This window comes from Zingiber officinale, chromosome 2A (assembly GCF_018446385.1).
Source record: "Zingiber officinale cultivar Zhangliang chromosome 2A, Zo_v1.1, whole genome shotgun sequence".
Classification (NCBI taxonomy): Eukaryota; Viridiplantae; Streptophyta; class Magnoliopsida; order Zingiberales; family Zingiberaceae; genus Zingiber; species Zingiber officinale.
The window spans coordinates 160,100,101-160,126,887 of NC_055988.1; the positions used below are offsets into that span (position 1 = coordinate 160,100,101).

General features: G+C 34.9%; 1 protein-coding gene across 2 annotated transcripts; it reads left to right on the forward strand.

Moving 5' to 3' along the window:
• The first annotated feature begins 4,805 nt into the window (after nt 1–4,805).
• LOC122042913 (paramyosin-like) lies at nt 4,806–26,374 on the forward strand. 2 transcript variants are annotated; one of them, XM_042603308.1, is made up of 17 exons: nt 4,806–4,940; nt 5,044–5,128; nt 5,218–5,258; nt 7,269–7,326; nt 8,306–8,395; nt 8,464–8,517; nt 8,616–8,693; nt 8,769–8,837; nt 8,903–9,058; nt 9,144–9,270; nt 9,403–9,443; nt 19,786–19,872; nt 19,948–20,052; nt 20,891–21,046; nt 21,531–21,640; nt 25,007–25,093; nt 26,023–26,374. In XM_042603308.1, exons 1-16 carry the CDS (start codon nt 4,915–4,917, stop codon nt 25,080–25,082), a joined length of 1,359 nt encoding a protein of 452 aa, XP_042459242.1. In that variant the 5' UTR covers nt 4,806–4,914; the 3' UTR covers nt 25,083–25,093; nt 26,023–26,374. The 2 variants fall into 2 exon arrangements, with proteins under 2 accessions (XP_042459242.1, XP_042459243.1); XM_042603309.1 differs by lacking the exon at nt 7,269–7,326.
• The last annotated feature ends 413 nt before the right edge of the window (nt 26,375–26,787 follow it).

Consider the following 26,787-nt stretch of genomic DNA (forward strand, 5'->3'; position numbering starts at 1 on the left):
TATTGAGATAATGAAATTAATAAATTGTCTTTATTTTACAGGTTCAAACAACATGAGATAGGATGTTGTAATTATCCATGGTTGGTAATTTATTGAGATAATAAATTGTCTTTAAATTATAGTAAATTGTCTTTACCTAATTGTCTTTCTAACAAAGTATCTATGTATACTATCATACCATGCTTAGTACCCCAATGGTCCACTTGGTTTACATACTATCTTTTTTTTATGTTGTTTCTTGTTGTACATATTTTTACATACTGCTGCCAAATCTCATGTTTTGATTGCCAGTGTAACTATAACCAGAAAACTCATGTTGGACAACAACAATTATGAATATTGAACTGTTACTTGGACAAGAAAGCTTCAACTGGACGATATGATACCATGTTTTTTTACTTGAACTGTTACTTGGACGATATGATGTAATTGATTTGATCAAATGAATTAGAACCATCATCTAATTTTACTGGTTCTCCATTGCACTTCAAATCTGTGCTAATTGATATTGATGGACTGCCAAATCATCAATATATAGTGAACAAGGTGTCAAATGTCAGCAACATCCACATTTTCAAATCTGGTTCTCCATTGCACTTCAAAAAGACTTTTTGTATTGATTATTTTGAACTTTTTCATTGAATTTATTGTGGCATAATTTTATCTAACGGCATATGCATATTGCTATATTCATGTCTAGTAATTGCTTAGTCTTATTTAGTCTTAAGTATTTTCTAATGGATGTAGGTTGACAATGGTTACTGCAAGGATGGAAAGGATGCATCACTCATGTCCTCTCATTATGGATGCACTAATAATATTCTTCAAATGTAGTTTGCCTTGGTTGTGGTTGAAAGTTACTTGATCCGGATGCAATTGACGGGAGCTAAATTTCACAAGCAAAGTTTACTAATGTAGCAAAGGATTCATGTTGCATTCCATAGCTCTAGTCTCCTGCACTTAGTTATCGTACTAGATGATGTGTTATTCCTCGTTAGGCCATGTATTGTATTACAGTTGTTCAGACTTTTTGCTGTACTAATTTGGTGTCTGGTAAATTCTGTTTCTTTAGTGAAGACAAGTAATTCTAAATTAAGATTGATGGGAAGATACTTTTGTTTTGTTACAAGATTATTGATTTCAAACTCACATGCTGTATAGATTTCGAGTAATATTGCACCAAACATGACTAAGTTTGTAAAGGTGTAAAGATCAAATTTTGCCTTCTCCATTTGCATTGCCAGGCCATTGGACAAAAATGAACAACATTTTTTAGAATGTTAAGCTGTTGTCAGGTGAGTCATGAAAGTTTTTTATTTTTATTTTTTCTCTTTTTATTTGGTCGAAAGGGACTTAAAATGATGCTAGTCAATGGCCAATGACCAATCTTGATGCTAGTCTTCGAAAAGGCTCATCATATTCTGAATGTTTTACAAAATGTTAACTGAGAGGCTCTAAAACTAGGACATTGGATTGGTCTGTTGACCGATCCAGCGATACTCTGGTTGTCTGGATCGGTCGGCAGACCGATCCAGTGATACATGAGTCACCTGATCGGTCTCGTGACCGATCAGGAACCACACAGAAAGTTTCTGTGGGTTATCTAATCGGTCTGTTGACCGATCAGGAACCACACAGAAAGTTTCTGTGGGTTATCTGATCGGTCTACAGACCGATCAGAAAGAAGCGCTGGGATGCGCTGGGACTCAAAGCGCTAGGGGGGATCGGTCTGTGGACCGATCCACCCATAGGCTGATCGGTCCACAGACCGATCAGACACTTCCCAGACCGATCAGGATGAGTCCTGATCGGTCCAGAGAGCTATGGTGGTTTAGTGCCAAATACCTGTACACTAAGAAAGAGAAGTAACAAACTACAAGTAGAAGGCAAGATAAATGATGTCGAAGTAGGAAAGAACTGATCACCTCATTCTTTCCAACAAATGTAATGGGTTCTAAACCTGCAACAAGAGGGACTCTAATTGTACAAGATTAAATGTTAAATTACCATGCAGAAGTATGTCAAATACATTGATTCAACTCTGTCAAATACATTGATTCAACTAATAAAAAAGTCTACTGTCAAATACATTCATCAAATTAAATAAAAAAGTCTACCATAAATTACATTCATCCAACTCAATAAAGAAGTCTACCGATTAATCACTAATATTAACAAAGTCAAATTTTTTTTTAATCTCTTCACACATCTCGGCGATCTTAGCTGCATTACGACGATATTCATCAGCTAAATCTAGCTGACTTTTTATCAACTTCGCTAGTTCTTCAGTCTGCTTCATTTTTTCACCAGAACTTGAGGATGGAGTTGAAGTTGAACCCAAAGTTTAGCTTGAACATTTTTGGAAAGTAGGGGCAAAGAAACCATGTTGTCTCTCCTTGTATGAACTAAAAGCTCTTAATGCTTCCTCTTTACTCAGATATGAGCTATGCAATGCACTGCTATATCTGTTAACTTGAGTATGAGTTTCTTCCCAACTATCATAAACACCGGGATTCCGTCCAACAAAAACTACATATGTTTTTCCCTACATTACAATTAATAAACATTTCAAAAATAAATGCTAATATTATAATACAGATTTTGAAATTCAAATAGGAAGCACAAATCAAATCAAATGGCTAACCATTTGAGTAATGAAATCCAGCTACGGCATCAACCTATTTAATTCAATATAAAAGTTAAAATTCCATGATCAAACATATTGCAAACAATAGAGAATTACATAATCCAAATATAATTTCCATCTGATTCTGTTAAGTGTTCCATCTATCTTAACCTACTTGAACATTATTCATTGCACTTGTAATAACTTTGTCAAGTAACCAACACATGCACACTTGAGAAATCATATTAGTAACCACACAATATAGTCTGTCTTAAATTTTTAACCAAACATTAAGACTAGTTAGTTGAACTCGACCACTTGTATGTGATTGTATCAAAGATCATCCTAATTTCTTAGTTTCTCCAAGTATCACTTAATTGATCGAACTCGACCACTTAGGGAACAATTGCACCAACAGGTATAATCTTCCTTGAGTAGTATAAGGATTCTATCTATACCAATTTTGAAAAATTATTATTCAGACATTGTGCTAAGTGTCAAAAATTATTATTCGACCACTACATATACATACATAGCAGAATCTGATGCGATTTTGGAAAATCTGAAACAATCACTTTAATTCCATGTCACAGGAAAAAAAATCATCAGATGAACTGAAGTTCAAACAGCAAGGATGAACTCTGAAGAAAGCACACCATAAACTTAAATGCAAATATGCAATGCTCACAAACGTTTTCAGTCTTTTACCAACGCTGTTAAGCGATCCACTTTTACCGGAGAAGGATTTTCCTCGCGAAGAGAGGAGGGAGAGCTCGGCGCTTCTGCTAGGGCTAGCGGCAGGAGGGGGAGAGGTCGGTCGCGGACTCGCTTAGGCAGGAGGGGACTCGCGCCGGCGGAAGGAGAGGGGAGAGAACAGAGCTCGGCGAGGGAGAGAGCTCGCGAGGGAGAGAGCAGCGCTCGCGGCGAGGGAGAGAGCTTGTGGCGGCGGAACGCGGAGCTTCTGCTAGGGCTGAGGAGGTGGCTCGCGAGGAAATCACTTCAGTGTGTTTTTTTTTTCTCTAGCTGACTTTTGTTTTGTTTCACGCGCTTGTCGTGCTGACGTGGACAGAACCGCACGAAACCGCACCAAACGCACCGATATATATATATATATATATATATATATATATAGAGTTTTGATACTGTGCGCGACCGCACAGTGCGCGACTGTGCGCGTCGGCCACAGTATCAGCGCTTTTTTTATTTTTATTTTTATTTTTTTTTTTGTTTTTTGAATTTTAAAAATTCAACATTTCCTTATTTAAAATTTAATATATAGATATATCCCTTAAACACATTACAATACTCAATAAATACTTAAATTTATTTTATTTTATTTTATTTTTTTAAACCAAACACTATAACCTAATTAGAAGGTCTAAACCCTATAGGTAAAATCTAAAAAAAAAAAGCTTTAATACTATACCCAAAGCCTGAACCCTATAAATAAAATCGTAAAGAAATTTTTTAATCATTTTTTAATTTAAAAATTAAAAAAAATAAAAAAAAACAAAAAAAGCGCTGATACTGTGCGCGACGCGCACAGTCACGCACAGTATCATATATATATATATATATATATATATATATATATATATATATATATATATTATCAATTTTCAAGATAAATTTCAAAAAAATAAATGAATCATGATAAACGGTCCAATATCACGAATGATTTAGACACTGGAAATGTATGATATTTGAAGGAAAAATTTCTTACAAATACGTTGTAGTTGAAAATCGAACTGTAAATATATCGGTGACAATCAGACACCTTCCGTGGCACCATAATCATGTGGGTCTCAATGTCAGTCTCATGGTGGAACAAGGTGACTATGCTCGCCCCAGCATCTAGGCCAACACGTTCTAGGACCAATACGGAAGAGGTAAATCACGTGTGACTACTAGTCAAAACAGACATTTATCTCGATTATGCTGAGATTCGAACACCAGATCTTATGATGACAACACCTTCTACGCTAATTAGTACTAGATCATCTCGAAAGGACCCATATATCATAGCATGTCTCAATGTAAGTCCCATGAAGTAGAGCAAGGAGATCGAGGAAAAAAAAAATAAAGGTATTTTAAAATTGTAAACCTTCAGGATGCTTAATGGAAATTTCCCCTCCACTAATATTTTATTAATTTTCTGTTTCTTCTCCTCCTCGTTATTATTTGAGAAAAGGGGTTAAAAAGCCCTGCGATCGTCTGACAAGGAAAACAAAAACAGAGCCAACCTCCTTCACGTTCCCGTATCGACCCCGCCGCTGGCCTCGCCATGGATGCGCATACCCGCGGACGACGAACGGTAATTTAGTGCCTTGTTATCTCTCCCATCCTTGCGTCTTCTTCTTCTTCTTCTTTGCTTCTCTCTCCCAGATCTCCGACAGTTTCCTTATTTTTTATTCCAGTTGGAAGAGATCCGCCAGAAGCGAGCCGCCGAGAGAATACACAAGGTCCCTTCCGGTTCAGATCTTGAATCCTCCAATCCCTACGGTACTGTTTGTCTTACCTCTCTTCATTTTCGCAATCTTCTGTCTTTCTGGAAATAGTTGCTATTTTTTTTTTTGCGCTATCTCTTGCAGGCGCGCAGAGATCAGAGTCTGGGAATCGAATGTCAGGAGAGGTTATTTTTCTTTTGATATGTTGGTTCATTAGATAGTACGCCATGTTATTTTATGAGTTTTTGATAGGGTTCATTAGTAAATGTACCAGAACATTTACAGGATTTTTCAAATGTACTTTATCACCTTTTCAAGTTTCGTCTAATCGCTGCTAACTCAACGACGTGGCAATGACATAGAGGAAAACCCATAGGAAATAAACCATGACACTTTGTCTACTTGACAGGAAGGGAGTCCAAAAATAAGGAAGGAATGAGGGAAAGCAATCAATTCCACTTGTCTTTATTACAACAACAATAACAACCATCAAACTTTTATCCCACTAAGTATAGTCGGCTATATGGATTTTGCTACACCATTAGGCTCAATCTCCTAATATATCATCTATATTTAAATGTATTTCATCCTGTGTTATCATTATTAATCAAGTCTTCTTTAGTCACATCGCCTAACTGCAACATTTATTAGTGACCTAAGTACATTCTCATATGTCCGCACATCCACCTTAACTAACATCCTGATCTTTATGACTTTCATCTTCTACTAGTGTTCTTGCTTCATAGTCCAACATTCAATTTCATATAGCATAATATGTCTAACTGTTATTTTGTAATACTTAGAGGTTTAGAGGTACCTTATGATCATAAAGAATACCTAATGCTCTCCTCCATCTCAACCATTCTATTTGTATCCTTTATAAAACATCACTACCAACCTCTCCATTCGTTTGCAAACATCATCCAACATACTTAAAAAACTTTCAGGTAATTTATCATCTTCTATCTTGACAATTATCTTTCTATGTCTACTAAATTTAAATTCAATATATATTCTATTTTTATTCTACTAAGCCTAAAACTTTTAACTTTTAGCGTCTCCCATCAAGATTCGAGCGTAGCATTTAGTCCTCCTTGTGTCTCATCAATTAAAATAATATTATTTGCAAACAACATGCAACATGATAACATGTCTTGGATGTCTTTAGTAGTTCATCTATAATTAGTATAAAATGATATGGACTTAGAGCTGATCCTAGATGTAACCCTATTTTTATAAGATATGCTTTGGTTAAGGTATTTAATTGTTTCAATATATATTCTACGCTAACACCTTTCTTTTCAACAATTCTAGTTTCCTTTAAGACTTTGTCATAAGATTTTTTTAGGTCAATGAATATGTGGGTAAGCCTTGCTTCTTTTCTCAAACTTTTCAATTAGTTGTATGAGAAAATGTATAGCTTTTATGGTGGACCTTTGAGTTCAAATTGATTTTGAGGTCATCTTGGTCTTCTTAATCTCTTTTCTATCACTTTCCCAACGTTCTATGGTATGACACATTAACTTAATATCTTTATAATTCACATAATTTTGTACACCTCTTTGTTTTTATAAGGGAGACTAAAGTACTTACCCTCCACTAATTAGACATTTTTCTTAGTTTTCAATATTAGATTGAATAAATTTGTAAGTCATTCAATACCCTACTTTCTTAGGAACTAATATACTTCTATTAGAATATCATCCAGTCCGGTTCCACTGTTTTTTTTTTTATATTTTTCAGCCTATTTAATACCTATTCTACTTTTGAAATCAGAATTCTCAAATAAAAATTTAAATTTCAATATATATTCGTCTGACATACTTAAAATTTCTAAGCTAAATTAGTCACTTAAACCTTCATTAAAAATGTTGATGAAAGTAACTCTTCCATCGTTCCTTTATTTCCGCATCATTCATTAGTACTTTATTGGATTCATCTTTAATGTATCTTATTTGGGCAAAATTCTTTGTTTTCTTTTCTCGCATTTTAACTATTCTATAGATGCCCATTTTCTCCTTTAGTATAAAGCCATTAATACAAATGTTTGAAAACTTTATTCTTAGCTCCATCCACTACTTTTTTGACCTCTTTCTTGGCTACTGTATGCTTTAAAGTTTTCTTCATTCTTATAAGTAATTAGTTCTTACAAATATATAGTAGTTATATGCGGTTCTTTTTTTTTTTTCCTTTAGTTTCTCCTTGTTACTACAGTGGAAGAGAAAGATCAAAAGAGAGGATGATGAGTTTGAGGTCCGTTTGGTTTGTACAGTATATGAACATGCAAATATGGTTCTAAAAAAAATATTTCATTTCTGTTAACAGTATAAATATATAAAATAATTTCTTTCTTATTAGGAAGAGCTTTTAGAATAAGCGTTTTAGAATAAGTGGTTTAATATGATATTATAGTAGAAAGTTGGGTGTGCGTATCATGATTTGGAATCTCATACTGTGTGCTCATGTTGTGTTAGGTGATACTGGCAAAATATATCATTTTGGTAAGTTATCAAAACTCAATATTAATTAGCATAAATAATCCTTTCCTATATCACATATGCTGTTCATACCAGTGAGTATAGTGTCACACTGATAACTATTTTGTGAGAATTGTTTCATGACAAAATTCAGTACCTCTTAGCATGCTATGACACACATCAAGATGAATTCAAGTATTATTTTTTTATAACTTGTGTTCACACAAACCACTCCAGATGAGGCAGAAAGGCTAATCACAAAATGCTACTCTAAACAATAATTGTCCTCTCTTCTCCCCTTTTCTTCTACTTTTATCTCCTTTCTTTTACCTGCAATTCACTACTAGTATAATGAGTCGGCACACTGACATAGCACCACAATTGTGTAGTTCTTGGCAAAACTTGAAACTTTGGTGCGATTTGAGATTTCAGACCTTGATTTGAATTTCTCCTAATTTTTAAAATATATAATCAATTCGTGTAATGATTTGAGTGAATCAAATCAAGTACCCCAACGCAGGAGGGAGTATTAATAATATAAATATATATAAACTGTTTTTTTTTTTTTTTTTTTTTTTTTTTTTTGTGATAGTTTGAACTTTTGCGATAAGTGGGTAGCCAATCAACTTTAAGTTGTTCTTGTCTCCTTATTCCTTTTCAGTTCTTTAGTTTTTTCCTTTTGATGTATTTGAGATTTTCTTCTTGGTCCTTTTTGTATAACAAGAATTTACAAGTGATTTTGGTTCTCAATGCAGAGAGATACATATGTATTGTCATCTCAACTTAAGGATTTTGAGAATAGGAATGCAGAGCTCGAGAGGGAAAATCAGAAACTGTTAGCAAAGGTATTGTGTCAAAATTGGTAGATTTTCTTATGATAGCCAACAAAGACTGATATACTTTTGTTTTACAGCTTGATGAAAAGGAAATTCAAATTGATTCATTGATGAAGCGCTTAAATGATTTGGTAAAGATGACAAATTACACTTTAGCAAAGATTGTTGCCTGGAACTTGGAGAAGCTCTTGTTACTATTTTAATTTCTATTTTGCTTCATTTATGCCAGGAACAAGATAGTTTGCTTATGCTAAGAAAATCTCTAAAGGATATTTCCATTGAAAAGGATGCAGCAATTGTTGCCAGAGTACCCAATTATTTATTAGCTAAAAATAGTTATCTGTGTTTCTTGGTTAAGACTTGCTATTTTCTCTTGATTCAGGAAGATGCTTTGTCACAACTTCGATCTATTAAGAAACGGTTAAAGGAAGCAGAAGAGGATCAATATCGAGTATGTAATTCATGGTTGATTTGAAGTCAAATAGTTTCAAATGCTGATATTTCTTCTGTCAGTAGGCTGAACAGGATGCAGCAGATTTAAGGGCAGAACTAAATTTACTGCAGCAACAAGGACTGAGGGGGACTACTCACAGTGACATGCAGTTTGGCAGCTCACCAGACCACATCCTTTCCCTAGAAAAGGAAATATTGGATTTGAAAACTGGATTACAGGTGAATAATTTTTTCTCTCTTATCTTTGTTACTTTGAATAATATGTTGTCTCTTTTAATTTACTCTTTCTGGCTTCCTGAAATAGCAAGAGTTGCTGCTGAGGCAACAAGAGCAGCAAAAACTATCCGCAGAACAGTTACACAGTTCATCCCTGTTATCTGAAAAGAAAGAGCTGGAAGATAAACTTGCATCTTTGAATAAAAAGATTTCAGGTTATTCACTAATAACAAAGTATACTTGAAATAGCTAGGATAATCCATGACTACCGGAAAAGTTGTTTCTCTGCTCTTCTGAATATTCTTTCCAATGGAATTCTCACTTTAATTTTTCTCTTATGCCCACAGAAGATGCTTCAGATTTTGCTGTGCGCAAGATGTCTTCCTTGGTAAATTCTAAAATCGCAACAATCCCTATATGCTACATTTGATCAAATATCTAACCGAACAGGAGAATGTTTGTTTGTTATTATGTGTTCCATTGAGCTAGTAAATGGTTATCATTCTAACCCTGTTTTGATCATTGCTTTGATCTTTTTGTCTGCATATTGTTTAGTTGACTGATTCATGTTTCAAAAACTTCTGATGTGCAAACATAGAAGGTTACTAATGGTCTTTAGAAGTAACTTCTGAAGTTGTTAGACCTTCTATTGTGATTTGGATGGTAGCCATTGCATTCATATGCAGTACTCTTTAAAATAATTTAGAGCAACATCTTTGATACATTTTCCACGCACAAATGAAAAAGCAGCAGCGAGGCATTTGTGCATTTTGAAGGCAAACACCAATGTTAGAATAGCCAAAAAATAGCACCCTTAACTCAAGTTCAAGCCAAGTTCGGCAAGAGGTCAAGCTTTGTCCAACAAGAAGTCAAGCCAGGTCAACTTTAGGAACAATGTATACCTACTATAATAAGATCTAGTCCAACATGTTGATGCAAACAAGGGATCAACATAGAAGGTTACTAATGGTCTTTAGAAGTGCTATAGTGCAAACATAGAAGGTTACTAATGGGGTCTTTAGAAGTAACTTCTGAAGTTGTTAGACCTTCTATTGTGATTTGGATGGTAGCCATTGCATTCATATGCAGTACTCTTAAAAATAATTTAGAGCAACATCTTTGATACATTTTACACGCACAAATGAAAAAGCAGCAGCGAGACATTTGTGCATTTTGAAGGCAAACACCAATGTTAGAATAGCCAAAAAATAGCACCCTTAACTCAAGGTCAAGCCAAGTTCGGCAAGAGGTCAAGCTTTGTCCAACAAGAAGTCAAGCCAGGTTAACTTTAAGAACAATGTATACTTACTAAAATAAGATCTAGTCCAACATGTTGATGCAAACAAGGGATCAAAGAAAAAGAAATTACTTTAAAATTTGAATAGTTGATTGGCAATTGTTTTAGTTTAGATATCATATAATTGGTATCTTTTAATTTGGTAATAGTGGGTATTTAATTTGGTAGGATTTAATTGAGATTATTGTGCTTTTCTAATTAATGATATTTGTTGTGTATTATTCATTTTTCGATTAAGAAAATTCTAATTTGATCAGTTTTCGTTTTCTACGTGAGATACTTTTCTTTGCTGTATGATTATTTGACGCTTCCTCAATTTCATCTTAATTTTCTATTTGTTTAAGAGCTCAATTTAGTTCTATATCAATTTGGTACTAGAGAAAATAAGAAAAGTTAGTGCATCATTTTGTTGGGGAAATTTTCTGAATATATATTTTTTTAAAAAATAGAATTTGGTAGCAAATATTTAGAATTAACTTTTTGACATTTTTTTTGATGAAAAGGGTAAATAATATCATCAAAAACATACGAGAACAATGGTAACCTATGGTTCCAACCCGTGTGAGATACCAAATCCGAGAGGATACTCATGGCATCATGTACATGTTGTTGTATTCTCATGGCTACTAACTTACATCACTGTCAAACACAATCACACAAAACACGTTCCCAAATGGTTCCAGGACTCCTCGCAGTTTCACACCAAAGTTTCCACACCAGCCAACCATTAGCAGAAACTATTCACACCAGCATCAGCAGTCTCAGGCCAAATTGATTTTGTTTCAGCTGCTTGGAGAAGTTTAGGGAGAATCTTCACAGAAATTTCATCCTCCTAGCTGTGCAGCAGAATCCCTTTAGTCCTAACTCCTCTCCGATTAGCACCCACCCCCGTACAGCCAACTGCAGGGGGGGGGGGGATGCTATAACCAATTGCCGGCTCCACCAGCCTCAGCACCGGTGTTCCTGTCCCTGTGGTCATGAACCCAGATGTAGCAGTCTGTTGCTCGAGCACAGTATCAGCACAATCCATCCATGCCTCCTCTCCAGCCAATGAGCACTGCAGCACACCCAACTGCCGCTCACTCCAAACATTGCCGGTCCCCATCACCACGATGGTCCCAAGCGTGTGAAGCGCCCTTTATCGTCTGTGCACGACACTTTAGTAGGGACAGAGTTGCTATCCAGACCATGAATTAGTTGTCAATCACGCCCTTACCAACACCAGCAGCCCCGGTTCTATAAATCTAACTCCGGATAGGAGCACCAGTAGCAAGTAGCACCTTCAATCAAGGTTTAAAATTTCGACCCGTGCCGAGGTTTCGGTCTTAGACCGGAACGATACGGTTTCGGTCTCAGACCGGAACGATACGGTTTCGGTATCGTATCGTGCCGTGCCGATACAGTTTCGATATTTTTTATTTATCTATAGTAATTATAAGATAAATATGTTTATTATGTTTATAAAAATAAGTTGTATATTGATTTATTATAAGTTCTCAATTATTGAATAATTTAATATTATTAGAAAAAATAATTAAAAATAATTTTATTTAAATAGAATTGATATATTAATAATTCAAATTAAAATAGAAGTATCTATAATAATAATAATATAAATGAATACAAGATATTACTTTATATTAATAATAATTATATAAAATAACTATTTATTAATTTAATAATTAAATAATATATATTTTAAATAGTAAAAAATATCAAGTAAAAAAATTTTAAAAAATAAAAAAAATCAGAATATAAATATAATTTATTAGAATTTTTTTAAATTTTTTTAGAATTTTTTAAAATTTTTTTAAATATTTAAATGAAATTAAAATAATAAAAAATATATTAGAATATAAATAAGAATTATTATATATTTTTTAAAATTTTTAAATGAAATTTAAAATATTATTTTTTTCAGAATATTAATTAATAAAATTTATTTAACTTATTTTAATTTTAAATATATTTTTTATATATTTTATTAGGATAATTTAATTAGGGTTTATAAAAGCATATTTGAACTATCACACATCCTTGGGAATTCTTTAAATTAATTAAATAAAATAAAAATTATTAAAACAGAAAAAAAAATCGTTGCGGCAGAACGCGAGATCGCGCTGTGATGATCGCGGCCGATCCCGCGAGGGGCGTCCGGCGGCGCTGGAAGCGTCGCCGAATGCCTCTGGCGGCGCCGGAATCGTCGCCGGACGCCTCCGGGATGCTTCCGGCGCTGCAGAAGCCATCGCGCACGACACCTTCGGCGCTGAAGGCGTCACGCATGACGCCTTCAGTGCCGAAGGCGTCGCGGGACGTCGCCGGAGGCGTCCCGCGTTTCCTCCGGCGCCGACGGAGGCGTCCCGAGACGGGGACGCCTCCCGTGCCGGTTTCGGCCGCCCAGCGGAACGGTAAAAATCGTCCGTGCCGGGCGGTACGAAACGAGATTTCGAACACTGCCTTCAATAGCATCAACAACGAGGAAGCAGTGCAGTTGAAACCACGACGACCATACTGCCTAGCTCCTAGCGGCGGTCCAATTGTTGCTTCTGGCCCGCCCTGGCGTTAGAGTGTGTTGCTGAAGCTCCCACGCCATCCACCTGTTGAGGGGGGAGCCCACATTAGCAGGCATGACGACAAGATGCTCTGTGACGTGACGAGCTCCTCCATCGGTAGTAGCTGTTAGCAGCTCAGCAGATGGTAGCTGCACTCTTTGCGCCGCATGAATCTCCTTCTCCGGTAGTGACAAAAACGAAGGGGATGTAGAATGTGAGCCCTAACTCCTTAAGCCTTTCCTCTTATCGGGTTTTGGGTTTCGGATCATCCCATAGCTTGAAACCGAAGCCTTGGATCCATTTGGTTGCTAGATGATGTTTTTGTGTTTGAAATTTGAATTTGAAATTCAAAATTTGAATTTGAATCCGCCATTCTCATGGCACGTCTCCTTGGTGCTGACGTTTAACCGTGAACATGTCAGCTGCGTCTCCCACACTTTCGGCGATTGCTGCGAGGTTTAGCTTCCGACAACTATCAGTTAGTTGCACAAGCACCCTACAACATCGTTACTTCCTTGCCTCCTCCCCCGCATATGAGCATCGCAGCACACCCCCAACTGCCGCTCATTCCCACCCATCACCGTTCACTTCACTGGCACGTCCAGTGGTCCCTCGTAGGAGAGGCGCTCTTTATTGTCCACGCAAGCACTCCAACATTACCGGACTAATACCCAGACCATGAAGGAAGTCACATATGAGCTTCACGTCCCCCGCCCTAACCTTACGCCTAAGATCCGACCATCTGTCCAACCTTGCCTCTTCCCCTCCAGCTTCACGAGACACTTCTGACCTCTCCTCCTTGCGCCAACTAATCCATACATACACCATTGTTGGGTTGTAATTCCTTCCGTTGACTGCCCAGCCAGGCTCCGTTGATGACACTGAAACGTCACCCCTCTCGTGCTTTGTCACCACCAGCGGGCCTCCTCCAACAAGAGAGGAAAGACTTCCTCCACCAGAGCGACCACCCCCACAGATCTTTGTGATTGCGCTCCATATCCTGTCCTCAATTGGTTGGGGGGCCTTGCTTAACCGGAGCAGCTCGACCTCCGGGGGTGAAGTTGGACAGCTTCACTCGAAGTTGCTCCTTGATTTCTCGACAAGGTTGTGCTCCCACAGCCTTTCCACTCCTTCCCTGTCGCCGGCGGTGGAGCGTCTAGTGAACCTCCCTCGGTGGGGGAGGGAGGGTTATAGGGGTGTAAATGAATCAAGCCGCTCATGAGCTATTCGAAGTTCAATTCGATAAAAGCTCGTTTGAGCTCGTTTAATGAGGTTTGTTAAGATAAACAAACTAGGCTCGTTAAAATAAACAAACCAAGCTTAAGTTTCACAATACTCGGCTTATTAGCTCGTGAACATGTTAGTTAGTAAGCTCCTGAATCAACTTTTAAATGAAAAAAATAATAGTTTTGATATTAAATTTATAGATTTTACACTCTACTTATGAAAAATATAGACAAATATATTAAATTTATTTATTTGAATAAAATTATATATTTTAATAAGAATATTATAATTTTCTCTAAATATATAATTTAGTTTTTAATAAATATTTAAATTTATAATTTATATTTATTAAGCTCGTTTAGGCTCGATAAAAGCTTGAATAAGCTCGTGAACTATGAATATATTTGTTAAATAAAACTCGAGTTCGGCTCAATTATAAACGAGCCAAACTCAAACATTCAAGAGTTTGGCTCGGCTTGATTACACCCCTAGTGAACCCTCTTCCTCCTATTCCCATCTCCTTCTCTAGAGAGAAGGGAGAACTTCTCTCTCTAAACGGGTGGCAGAGGAAGATAACTTTTTGACATTTGAATCTATTAGAGGTGAATATTGTGATAAATGTTATTTTTTCTTCTTTTTAACTTTTAGTGACAATCTTATTTTTGAAGACTAAAAATAGATGATTTTCACTAACCAAATACGAGAAAGGTTCTTTTGAACTTTTAGATTTTCTGAAAGTTAATTTGGTAAGATCTTATATGTAGAAGTATTAGTTTTTAAGGAAGTGGTAACTTGGTAATCATTTTAATTTTAATTTATTCTTAAAATAAGGTTGTGTGAAACAGTAAAAGTCTAATTAGATTGGTGCATTCCTTAATTCGTTTTCAATTTATTTCCTAATTTTATTGGAATTAAATTTACCAAAATGTTGTGTCTTTATGTATTAATCAACTTTCGATTAATAAGACTCTTCAATTCTGTGTGTGAGATCCTTTTCTTTGCGTGAGATAATTATCTCGTGCTTTATAATTTTATCCCACTTTTCTATGTGATTTAAGGGTTTAATTTGGTATTGCACTACTTATCCAACATCTCAAATGAAAGCTTGATATCAATTATGCGCACACAACCACTAAGTGGCTTAGCAGATATCAACAATTTTCTTTTTTCAGAAATAGCTTACCATGTGTTCATTTTCTTGACTTCTACATGTTTTGCATTCATAAAAAACCCATGAAAAAAACATGTTTACTTTGAACTTGACATGATCGTAAGAGTTATTATCCACATCAGCTTACCAATTATGTCCCATAACTCTATGTTGAGTTAAAATACTTTGTTTTTTATTTTTCCACTATACCTTATTATCGCCAACATAACTGCAGTAACTAGAAATAGATCTCCTCTTAATGACAGACCAAAGCTTTTAAATATATTTAGGATAAATGGAAAGTTTTATGAGACATCAATAATATGATTATCTACATTCAGTTGGAAATAACACCAAAAATAATAGTTTGTCATAGATGATAATACAAAGATGGGTTGAAATATAAAATAAAAATACTAGTTTCCAGTTAAGACTGCAAACAAGTTGAGTTGAGCCAAGGCTTTCTCAGTTGTGTTCAAGCTAGTTTATTAGGAAAATAAATGAGCCTCAATCCAACTCAATATTAACTAAGCTCAAATTTTTGTCTTCAAGGTTGTTTATAAAATGTTTATTGTGCTTGAACAGAACCCAACTAAAGATAAGGTTGTCCTTATAACGTAACTAAAATTGAATTTAGATGAAACTTATGTTATTATTGAATTTTTTAACATATGATACATGATTGAGAACCATAAATTTAATAAAATATCCACAATAGTATAATAAATGTATTAGATATGTATATGCATATCAATTATAATATATTTCAATTAGATAAATAAATGACATCATTATTTAAGCTTGTAAACAAGTCTATTCATGAATTGCATATGAGCTTTGTTCATAAATGTTAATGGACTGATTTTACAAGTTTCAAGATTAACCCGATGAGCTTAATATATGTTCTTATTTATCTTTCATTTTTCATGTTGAACAAACATATATTTGCTCTTACTAAGCTGGTTGTTGAGCTTATTTATGAATATTTGATTCATTTGCAATCCTATATCTTGGAGAAATAAGTTGGACACCAAAAGATGGTAAAATTTGAAAGAAAAATATGGTAAGATGATATAAACATGTTCATAGATTACCAAATTTTACAGTAACACTAATTTAGCTGATTAGAGTTAAAGATGTAATGAAGAGATGAAGGCCAAAGAAAACTTTGTTTTACATAATTAAAAGTGATTTAGAAGAGCTAGATGTTATTAGCGATTTAGCCTTATATATAAGTTTATGATGCGATAAGATTTGTAGACTACTCAAAATTGTTGGAATATAATGATTTATTATTTTGTTTTTTATGGTGGAATAAGATGTGCTAGCTTGTTACTCTTAGGTGTTTATGTTTCCTATGAAGTCTTTTGCCATAGATATCTGCTCGTGTAAAATTGTTAATGCAACCTCATAGTGGCACACTTCCTTTAAATTAAAGATTTTTTTTTCTCGTTAATCAATTCATATCATACTTCATATAAGATAGAGAAAATCCCTTTAGCTTTGTAAGTGACCTCAATGTCGAGGAAATAGTGTGATTTTCTAGATTCTTACTAACATATTAATTTCTAACTAGTTTTAAACCTCATTCATATTTTGTATATAAAGAAAATTGTAAACATTATTATCAAGACTATTGTAGAGCTGTTTTGAATAATGATGATTTGTTTTGTTGCATTTTTGGTTAACATTAGTGATTGTCTAAATTTTTTTCAGTGTATGCCCAAGGATTTTGCTTAATTCCATAGACTTCTTTTTTGGAGTATTCATAGCTTGAATTCTGCATACACAAATGGTTTCTCTCTATACATTTCAAAAAAGAATATAAGGGGTTTTGACAATCCATTAAGAATATATTTCTTAACCTAGATTAAGAGCCAAAAAGGAGATGAAATTTAATCGGCCAATAGGAGAAACTATATTGAAATAATCAGTGTCATAGGCATAGTTGTTATAATCATATGATTCACTATTTGTATCATACGATATTGTATAATCATATAAAATGACATTGTTCTTATACATGAATAAGAAATGAAAGAATTGGCTTTTTTTATGATTCTAAAAATAAGCTAGAAACTTACTAAAACTTATACTTATGCATTTGAAATAAATAATTAAATTAAATTTACTCTATAAATTAAACTAAATATTTTAAAATAAAGGAAGAATGATGAATTTTATATTTATATGATGGAAGTAAAAAGGTTGAACTTGATCTGAAAAATATCTTGTTAAATGAATACACAAAATTTATAATAACTAATAAGAACTTGACACTTAACAAGGATTACAACATGTAGATACATAAAATGACAATAAGGGCAACATCGTAAATGATTTAGAAGTGCTGTCATGTGTAAGTTGCCTTTTTTTATAACAATACTTTCTTTGTATCAAAGACATTTGATACTATTTTGCATTCTTTTTGTAAATTATTCTGAATAAAATAAAATTATTTTTAGTATTTTATAATTATTTTGTTGTTTTACGATCCACAATTTAATATGGTTCACAATACATTAATTTAAAAATGATTCATGATACTTGTTTTTGCAATTATTAGAAGGATTAAATTAATAGGGCAATGAAAAGTCAGGCAGTGAGCCTGAGGGCAACCTCAACCATCTATGCCTTGAAAATGCTTTTGCCTTTGTTGCTCTGGAAGCCACCTATGATGTTGACACGCCACACCACTTTTTTTTTCCTGATTGACAACCTCTTCTTCTCTAAGCAACCATGTCAATCCTCATGGAGGGTAACCCTTTCAGCCTCCCAACATGTCTTATATCTCCCATCTTCCATAGACCATCTACCCATAACATGTGGGAGGAGTCCTCCAACATCGTCTGAGGTAGTTTCTCCTTTGCCCTTTTTGTCTGCCACAAGCTCACTTTTAGTTGGCTTGCTTTCTCTTCTATCATCTTCACCAAGTTGGTTTCCTTCGATTGCAACGATCCTTGCATATCTCCCGTTTATGGTTCTCGCTTCCTCCTCTTTGTAGCCAAGATGTTCCTTTAAAGGTCGATGGACCTATATCCAATTGGCCCTAGGGATCAACGAGGAGAGATTTACCTTTTTGAAAATATGAAAGCAATCAGCAACTAGGTGAAGGAAAGCACTGCCACTACCTGCCTATGCTCAAAACCTAACTGCTTGTGGCCTCTCACTAGGTGCATTCAGGGGGATATAAATACAACCACTATCAACCTCTATTCATGAACTGAGTCTGATGACTAATGTGCTTCACATGGACATAAGCACTATCACAACCAACCTTTGATCTCAACTGACAATCTGTCAATGATCGGACTTTATGTGGATGTGAGCACTTCCACCACTAGCCTCTGCTCACGGCTTGACCCAACCGCCTTATGTGAATGTGAGCATCACCATTGGTAGCCTCCGTTAGCGAAGTGTTCCTTGGTTGTGTTCTTTGTTTACTGTCTTTTGTTTCTTTTGCATCTCTGTATTATTTATCTATGTTCATTGTTTCCATGCCTAGTTTATGCTTTTGCTTATAAGAGTTTGCTTTGTTATAAAACAAGTTGGGCATAGCTAGTGCCTATGTTTTAACTTGAGGGTGAATATTAAAAATATTATATTATAGGGTTATTAGTCTAATGAGTTTAATCCCACAGTAGTTTAAGAATTAGGATTTATCATGAAGCTATACCTGTGTAATATTATCTCTAAGGATGATAAGAAATATAATATTTTTCTATCCCTAAATTCTAAAACTGAGCATGTGTTTTACTTATTAATCTTGCAACCTTAGAGGAATACACTGGTTCCATCAGCATAAAACCAACCAAATTCGAGGTGGAGAATTTGCTTCTTCCTTATGCCATGTAATAGGGGCAAATGGTTCGTTCATGGCATGATTCTACCATAGGTCAAGGGCTTTTTACAACAACATAGGCATAATCTCAAAAAAAAAAAATAAAATAAAATAAAAAATTCAATGACAACGACTAAAATTTGAGAAAATGAAACGAAACAGAAATGGACAGTCTGAACAATTGGATGAATGATGTCAGCAGTACTTATTCTTTGAAAGCAATGGCTTTTTTTTTTTTTTAAATTTCTATTGAAGGTAGTAATAGAAGGTCTGTGGATAAATTTGAACTAGACATCAATGGACTCAAGCAGTCTAGTGGATTAGTACAAATGTGGATAGACATTCATCCAGAAAGTATTATCTAGTTCTAAAGGAAATGATGGGCACCAAAAGAATGCAACATAAACCATAACCTTTCTTGGCGTTAGAGAATTCCAAAAGAAATGCAGCGAATACTGTGGTTGCATAATTTGGATCATGTAACCGCAACAAAATTTATGTTAACGAATGAGAATTCATTTTCAGAAAGCACACAAATTATTTACTTAACACGTCATGATTTTGCTTAATTCATACGGGCTTCCTATTGTCTTTGATTTTTTTTTTTGGCTATACAATATATTGCGTATCTATAACATCACCATGTTATCTCTTTAATATCAGGACAAGGAAAAATTTGAAAAACAGTTGCATGACATGGCAGTTATGGTTGAGAGGCTTGAAAGCAGTCGACAAAAACTACTTATGGAGGTAATCAGTGTCATCAAACAGTGAACACAATAGACCTTATTATATTAATTAAGTCCCTTATATCTGTCTTTGCAGATTGATTCTCAGTCTTCAGAGATAGAGAGGCTGTTTGAAGATAATTCCAACTTGTCAGCTTCTTATCAGGAAGCAATGGAGACTGCCATGCAGTGGGAGAGCCAGGTATATATTGTTCCATTTAGTTTATTGCAATTGGCCTCACTGAATTCTAATTACCTTTGTTAGCTAATGAATGGAAAACTGATTATGACAGAAGAGGTGATGTGGCACCAGAAACTAAAGTCGCCAGAAAGAAACTTTGTTATGAAAAAATGAATTAACATGGGGAATCATAGACTTGACTGCACAGGGACAATTGCCTAGGGAAGGTCAGGATCACCGAAGGGAGGAGGAATGCCATGGTCAAGAATGGGATAAATATGATTTTTAGGGATTTGATTAAGCGCTAAAAATACTAGATTGATTAATTAATGACACTTAATACTGATGTTTTAGAAAAATGTTAGTTATCTCTTGAAATTTTTCCGATGCTAAATAAAGCATTGGCAGCGCCATCTTCAGCTAAAAAAATAAAATACCAATGCTTTTTGATGCATTATCGGGTACTTGTTGCTAAATAGCCTTTTTGTTGTAGTGTTAGTTTAGTTGAGACAAATATCACCTATTTCTCTATTGAATAAACTTCCTCCCTGTATTTAGAAAGTACAATACACAAGTACCTAGTGTAATTATGTATATTACAGGTGAACTAATAACGCAGCTAACAATTTTCCCGCATATCATATATCACTTTATACATCTTAGAGGTGTTATGATACAAAAAAGAAAATACGTTTTCTATCTCCTTACTAAGAAGTTGATTTTCCCATAAATATGACTTTTTTGTGCAAGGTTAGCACTTTTTTCATTGTTTGCTGAAATGGAAACTATTTTGCTTAGAATATTTTAGTAAATATTAGGTTTCCATGTGTGGATGACACTGCTAATCATGGATTCTCAGGTGAAGAATTGTCTGAAGCAAAATGAAAATCTTCGTATGCTAGTGGACAAACTTAGATCTGAACAAGTCAACCTATTGCAAACAAGTGATGGCATTATTCAATCAGATGCTGAAAGTGCAGAAGGAAAAGCTGATTCAGAAAATAGGTTGCTTAAGGTGAGTTCTCAAAACTAGCATCAATGTCATTACAGGAAGCTTGATTTTATGGAAATTAAAAGGTCTAGCATCAGTGTCATTACAGGAAGCTTAATTTTATGGAAATTTAAAAGGATAGCTTACAGATGCTATCTTTTAAGAAAATGTTTTACGAAGATTATATATAACAGATTCATTTTCTAGGTTCTCACTGATGCAGTGTTTATTAGCATATTAACCAAAGCCAGTTGTGTTCATATTCTTGTTGTAAATCAAGTTTTACTAATGAAACTTCATTTATTGTTTAATAGAATAAGTACTCATGACTTTGGTATTTTCTCCTAGGATAGACACCTCCAAGAATTTTAGTTCATTTGGATTTCTGATCTGGTCCTCAAGTGTTTGTGAATTACCAACTTATATGCATGCAGGATTATCGGTCACTGGCATATAAAAGATTATGCTCACAGAATACTTAACAACTTTCCCAATTTGCTTGTTTTAGGATCTGTTGGTGAAAGAACAGAGCAGATGTGATGCATTGTATGCAGAGGTCATGAAGCTTACTGCTGAACACAGACGTGCTGTCCAAGCACGTAACAGTCTCATATGCCTGTATTCCCCTATCCTATATTCTCTTTAGCACTTTCTATTCACATTTTTTTTTTGTGAGTATTAATGCAAGTTAGAAATCTTATTTTAGTTTTTTTTAGACTTTCTAAGAGCTTCTTTTGGTAGATTCTCATGTTCGAGTGAATAAGATATACAAGGTAGTCTTTTGAATTGGCAGATGTCTTGTTTCTGTAGATAGGGTATTTTTGGTATAAGTTTGTTTAGGGCATGATTTTATTTTGGTTATTTTCAAGTTTGTTTAGGTTGTAGTCTTTAAAAGAAATCTCATTCTGTATCTCAAGGAATTTTCTTCTTAATACTATTAGTCTTGGTGTGGTTTTAGTACTACATTAAGTGGTGATAGTGCTAAATGTGTATGTGCTCTTGTTCTCTCTATGCTCGCACCTTGATTCTTTCTTATTTCCCCCAATCACTATAATGAAGCTAACACTAATTCACTCCCTTTATATCCCAACTTTTTTGAATTTAATTCCTATGAATTCTTCACTATAAAATAACAATTGCACCTGTGTTCCTTCATCTACTACATATTACCATCCCACCTATTGGTGACAACAAGCTCATGGGGGAAAGGCCTTCTTCTTGCCAATCCACCCTAAACCCAGAAGGGCTTCCTGCATCTCCAATGTCTTAGAAGGCACAATTATAATTGAATTGTAAATGCACACCTCCTTCCAACTTTTCCACAAGTGGTAACTATTACAAAAATTGACACCTAGAATGCCTACTTCACGTGCTTGCTTTAGATTTGCATCCAACCTCTTCCCTTGTAAGTCCCTTTCTTCTCTACCAGCCTAAACCACCATCTTGTGCACCTTGTTTCCCATCACTGCTCTCCTCTATGAATAAGTTCCCTAATGTTGCACCTCTTTGGTTGGCGGGGGCGCTGGGGCGCCTTTTGCCACCTAATGTTGCATCTCTTTGTCCCCACGGGGTGCCCAATTGGCTAGAGGGTGACATATTTGCCATGATGGGGGTAGAGATCAATTCCTAGTGGGCGTATGTCCTCTGGGAAAAAACTCTTCCCACCCTTTAGCCACTTGGCGGTCAGTTATAAGCTGATCTCATGATTTACTTCCTTTCACATAATCTGGGGACGGACTATGAGGGGTGCTTAGAGTCAGCGTAATCACCCCCTTAATGTTGCACCTCAACCAGCCATTGAGATCCTTGCCTCTCTTCATCTATGCACCTTTTCTTTCTCAATATCAATAGACTCCCATCGATAAGTAATATTCTTCTCCTTAACTTGTATAGTTTTTTTAGATGTGCTTCTCAATAGCCTTCTCGATGTTCATCAACAATGTTCACATTGTCCTTGCCTTTACTCTTGTTCAAATCTAGCTCTGCAACACTTACTCTACACCTCTTGTCGAATTCAAGATCACTTGACAATCTCAAATCTATTGTGACCTTTCTTCCTTTTTTTTCTTAAGTAGCAAATTGCATCTCTATTCTACATCTAAGAAAACTGCTTAGTTATCTTCCATTGTCTTCCTTATTGTGCTTACTGAAGCGCAATTTAAAGTTAAGACGATCTGTAAATTTGAAGCCCCTTGCAGAGGTTAGTGTGATGTTATGTCGTGTTTGTATCTAATATGGTCTCCTATCTTGTAAATATTTAATTTTCTTTACTTGTAAATATTTATGTCATTTTATAAACTATGAATCCATCTGTCGCCTTAAATCTAGGATGCATGCTCAAGAAATTGGCCTCATTTTGATGGTTGTGCGGACAAAGAAATGTGTGATTCTAAATTGGCTCCGTAGAATGCTCAACTTGAAACAATGGAGGATGACTTTTAGATATATTGTAGGGAAAATAACTTTCTCATATTTGATTATTGCACGTGCTTGTCAATTGTTATAACCAACTAGGTCATTTGGTCAAACATCTTTTGTATTTTGTAAACCTGGCTTCAGTCTAAACCATCTCCTATGTTGTAATGTTTGTCTTATAGAAGTTAAATTCTTAAGTGAAGGCTGTCCTTCGCAAATAGATTTGTCACAAGTCCTACAGGGGCTAAGAATTTGGCTCTTGATAAGTGGCATTTGGGTTATGTTTTCTCTGACATAACTACATTATTAATAATATCTTCAAAGGAGTGCCCATGACAAAGATTTAGACAAATATGGCCTAAGGCACCTCTAGTGAAAGGCTCTAATAGGGTCTTAGAGCATGGTAATATTGTTATGCTTCGCACGAGCTAGGTTTGCTGCGAAACTAGCTTTGCTTGCTGCATGTGGATTGCTATAATGTCAAAGTAAAGATATATCCAATGTTAACCAAACAAACTAATTGCATACCTCTAAAGAAACTCCATTAGTACTATATACACACATCTTAGCAAACAATTTGGAGGTCAAGAATTCCAAAAGTGAGCATGAAATGCAAAGTGGATATAAGAGAGAACTGCATGATATATATATATATATATATATAATCTCGTAACAGAATCCAAGGAACAGAAAGTAATCAAGATCTTTGTTTTAGGCTTTAGCCCAGTTTAAGACACTAATCTTTTATCATAAATTCCTCTTAACTCAGCTCTTAGACTAATTCATCATTTATCATATTTTCTCTTTTATTCACTTATTAGTATTTTTGATTTAATTCATCAATAAATCCACAAATATACATATGGCAAACAATCCACACTCTACCTAATAAAAGATGCATCGTGTATAGGGATGAATAACCCACAATCCATCCAAAACGAAGTACATCATAGAAATATATATGAATATATAGGATGAACGGTCCACAATTCACTCAATATGAATACATCATGTGTATGCGCATATACATACATACATAGGATGAATCACCTGCAATCCACCTAAATTGCACCTCACATAGGAATAGAGTGAACCAGCTATAATCCACCCATTGAGAAGATCATCTCATATAAATTGGTTGAGGTCTACATATGTGCCAAAAGACCCAAGGGCTCTTTTTAAGCACAGAGCCAATGCTCTATATACAAGTAATTATTTTATTTACTTATTTTAATATTATAAGTCATGCAACTTCACGCAAAATTATGTTTCTTGAACTAAGCCTTGGATGACATAATAGTTTCTTATTCAAAAGGTCACCTAAATTTAAAATATCTGTAACTCGTCAAGGCTCCAGTTCCCTTTGGTTGAAAATGGTGATACAAATTAGGAATCTTATTTTATTTTCTGAGTTCTTAGAAACTTTATAAGAGCTTATTTTGGTGGATCCTCGTTCAGCAGAATAAGTAATTCAAGATGGTCTTTTAAATTGATATCTTGTTTTAGAAGAATAGGATATTTTTTATACGAGTTTATTTAGGGATGGTTCATTGTGTTTCTTACATGCAGTTATAGACCTGCACTAAAAGACATAGAGAGCAGCCTAATGAAAATGAAGCAAGATAGCTATGCAGCAGTTTTCTGATGATATTTGAGGTACACATACCTTTTCATGCTTGAGAAATATATTGAAGCTACCTGGGATTGTACTAAACTGTCTGCTAATTTAAATAAATGAACTTTACCATATTATAAAATGTTTTAGGTAAGTAAAAGTCACATCCAAGTAGTAAACTTTTTTCATTGATTTATCTTCTCTCCCATATCTAATAAATATTCAACCCCTTTGTGTTAATTTATTTAATGACACTCATTCTATTATTATTCCATGTGATCATCATCAAGCGTCAAGTGTCAGGTAGTTAGAGTTGGCTACATGGATCTTATTCCACCATTAAGCAGGCATGCTAGACTATATCACTCTTCATTTTAATTAGAGTTTTGTTTGACTGGCTTCTATTCCTCGTGTGTATTTTCAATTTGTCTAACTATAAAATCTATTGGCCTCACCTAAATTTACACATTTTAACACCTGCTGTCAAGGCTTAGTAACATAACTGCCCCGGGTTGGGTCAGCATTAGCTGTTTTAGTCAAGTAGATTAAATAAGTCATGACATGTATTAAAATGGAGAGAAAGAAAATGAGTTCACGAAATACTAGTAAACTAATTGGGTGCTTATAAAATAACTCTTACATTTATGAATTGCTAGTGCTTTTCGAATACCCTGATAGGATGGGATTCACTTTGTCCATATTGCTAATGCATACTGCAAAGCCAATGCTTCAGCCACATTTTATCCAATTTAAGAATGTTCAATATACTTCATATGAGCTTTTTCCTCTGACCTGCTGTATGCTAATTTGCCACAATATTTTCAGAATCATGCAATAACTGATCCAATCTCATCGTGCCAAATTATGATATCTTGTGATTCTTCATATTGTCTGGAAGAATAATTATTGATTAAGCATGAATATTTACACATTTTTAACACTCCCTTTGATTGTGATAATATATGAGCAGGTCCTGCCCAAGAATTTTTACCCGGGACGTGACATCCTTTGAGGCTACCACCTGCATCTAGTATTCCTGTTGGCACACAACAATTCTGTGCCAGATCTTATAAGGAGGTTCCAATTCACAAAGTTCAATCCCACTTGATTGTGTTGCGACTTTTGTGTATATTGAACGACATCAAATGTGGAAAGGTAGTAGCAATCCCTGTAAGTTATGACCTTTTCACTCTTAACTATAGAAGTATGGTAAGAACCGGATAAGAGGTTAGGAACGACGTTGATCGCTATATAATTCTGTTTTAAGTTGATTATGGTTTCCCTCCAGTTTTACTATCAAACTTGCCTTTTTTCCTTTTAAAGATCTCAGTTTAAGTTCATTGTATTCTCGAGCAGCATTATTGGTGAAACATGTGCAGGAGGGTGTGCATGAACCAGATCTGCACGCAGGAGGTAGGTTAGCATGATACCTGCTGCTGCACAACCGATCATGCAGCACTGCTCGTTGTTGCACCACCCTGTATGGGGTTATTGCCAGCCTCAGACTTTAGGTTAAAAAAAAAACACAAATAAAATGCCCTTATTATGAGTGTGATACAGTTGTAAAACACTTAGAGGAACAATAGAAGGATTAGGGTTCGGATTCTAAATAGGATGAGTATCTATTTCAAGTTGCATTTTAGATTTACTCGGTCAATCATGTCTACCAAGGAGAAAATCATTTATCTTCTAGATTAAGTCTCTTTCTTTTTACACTAATCATAGAAGAACTTAC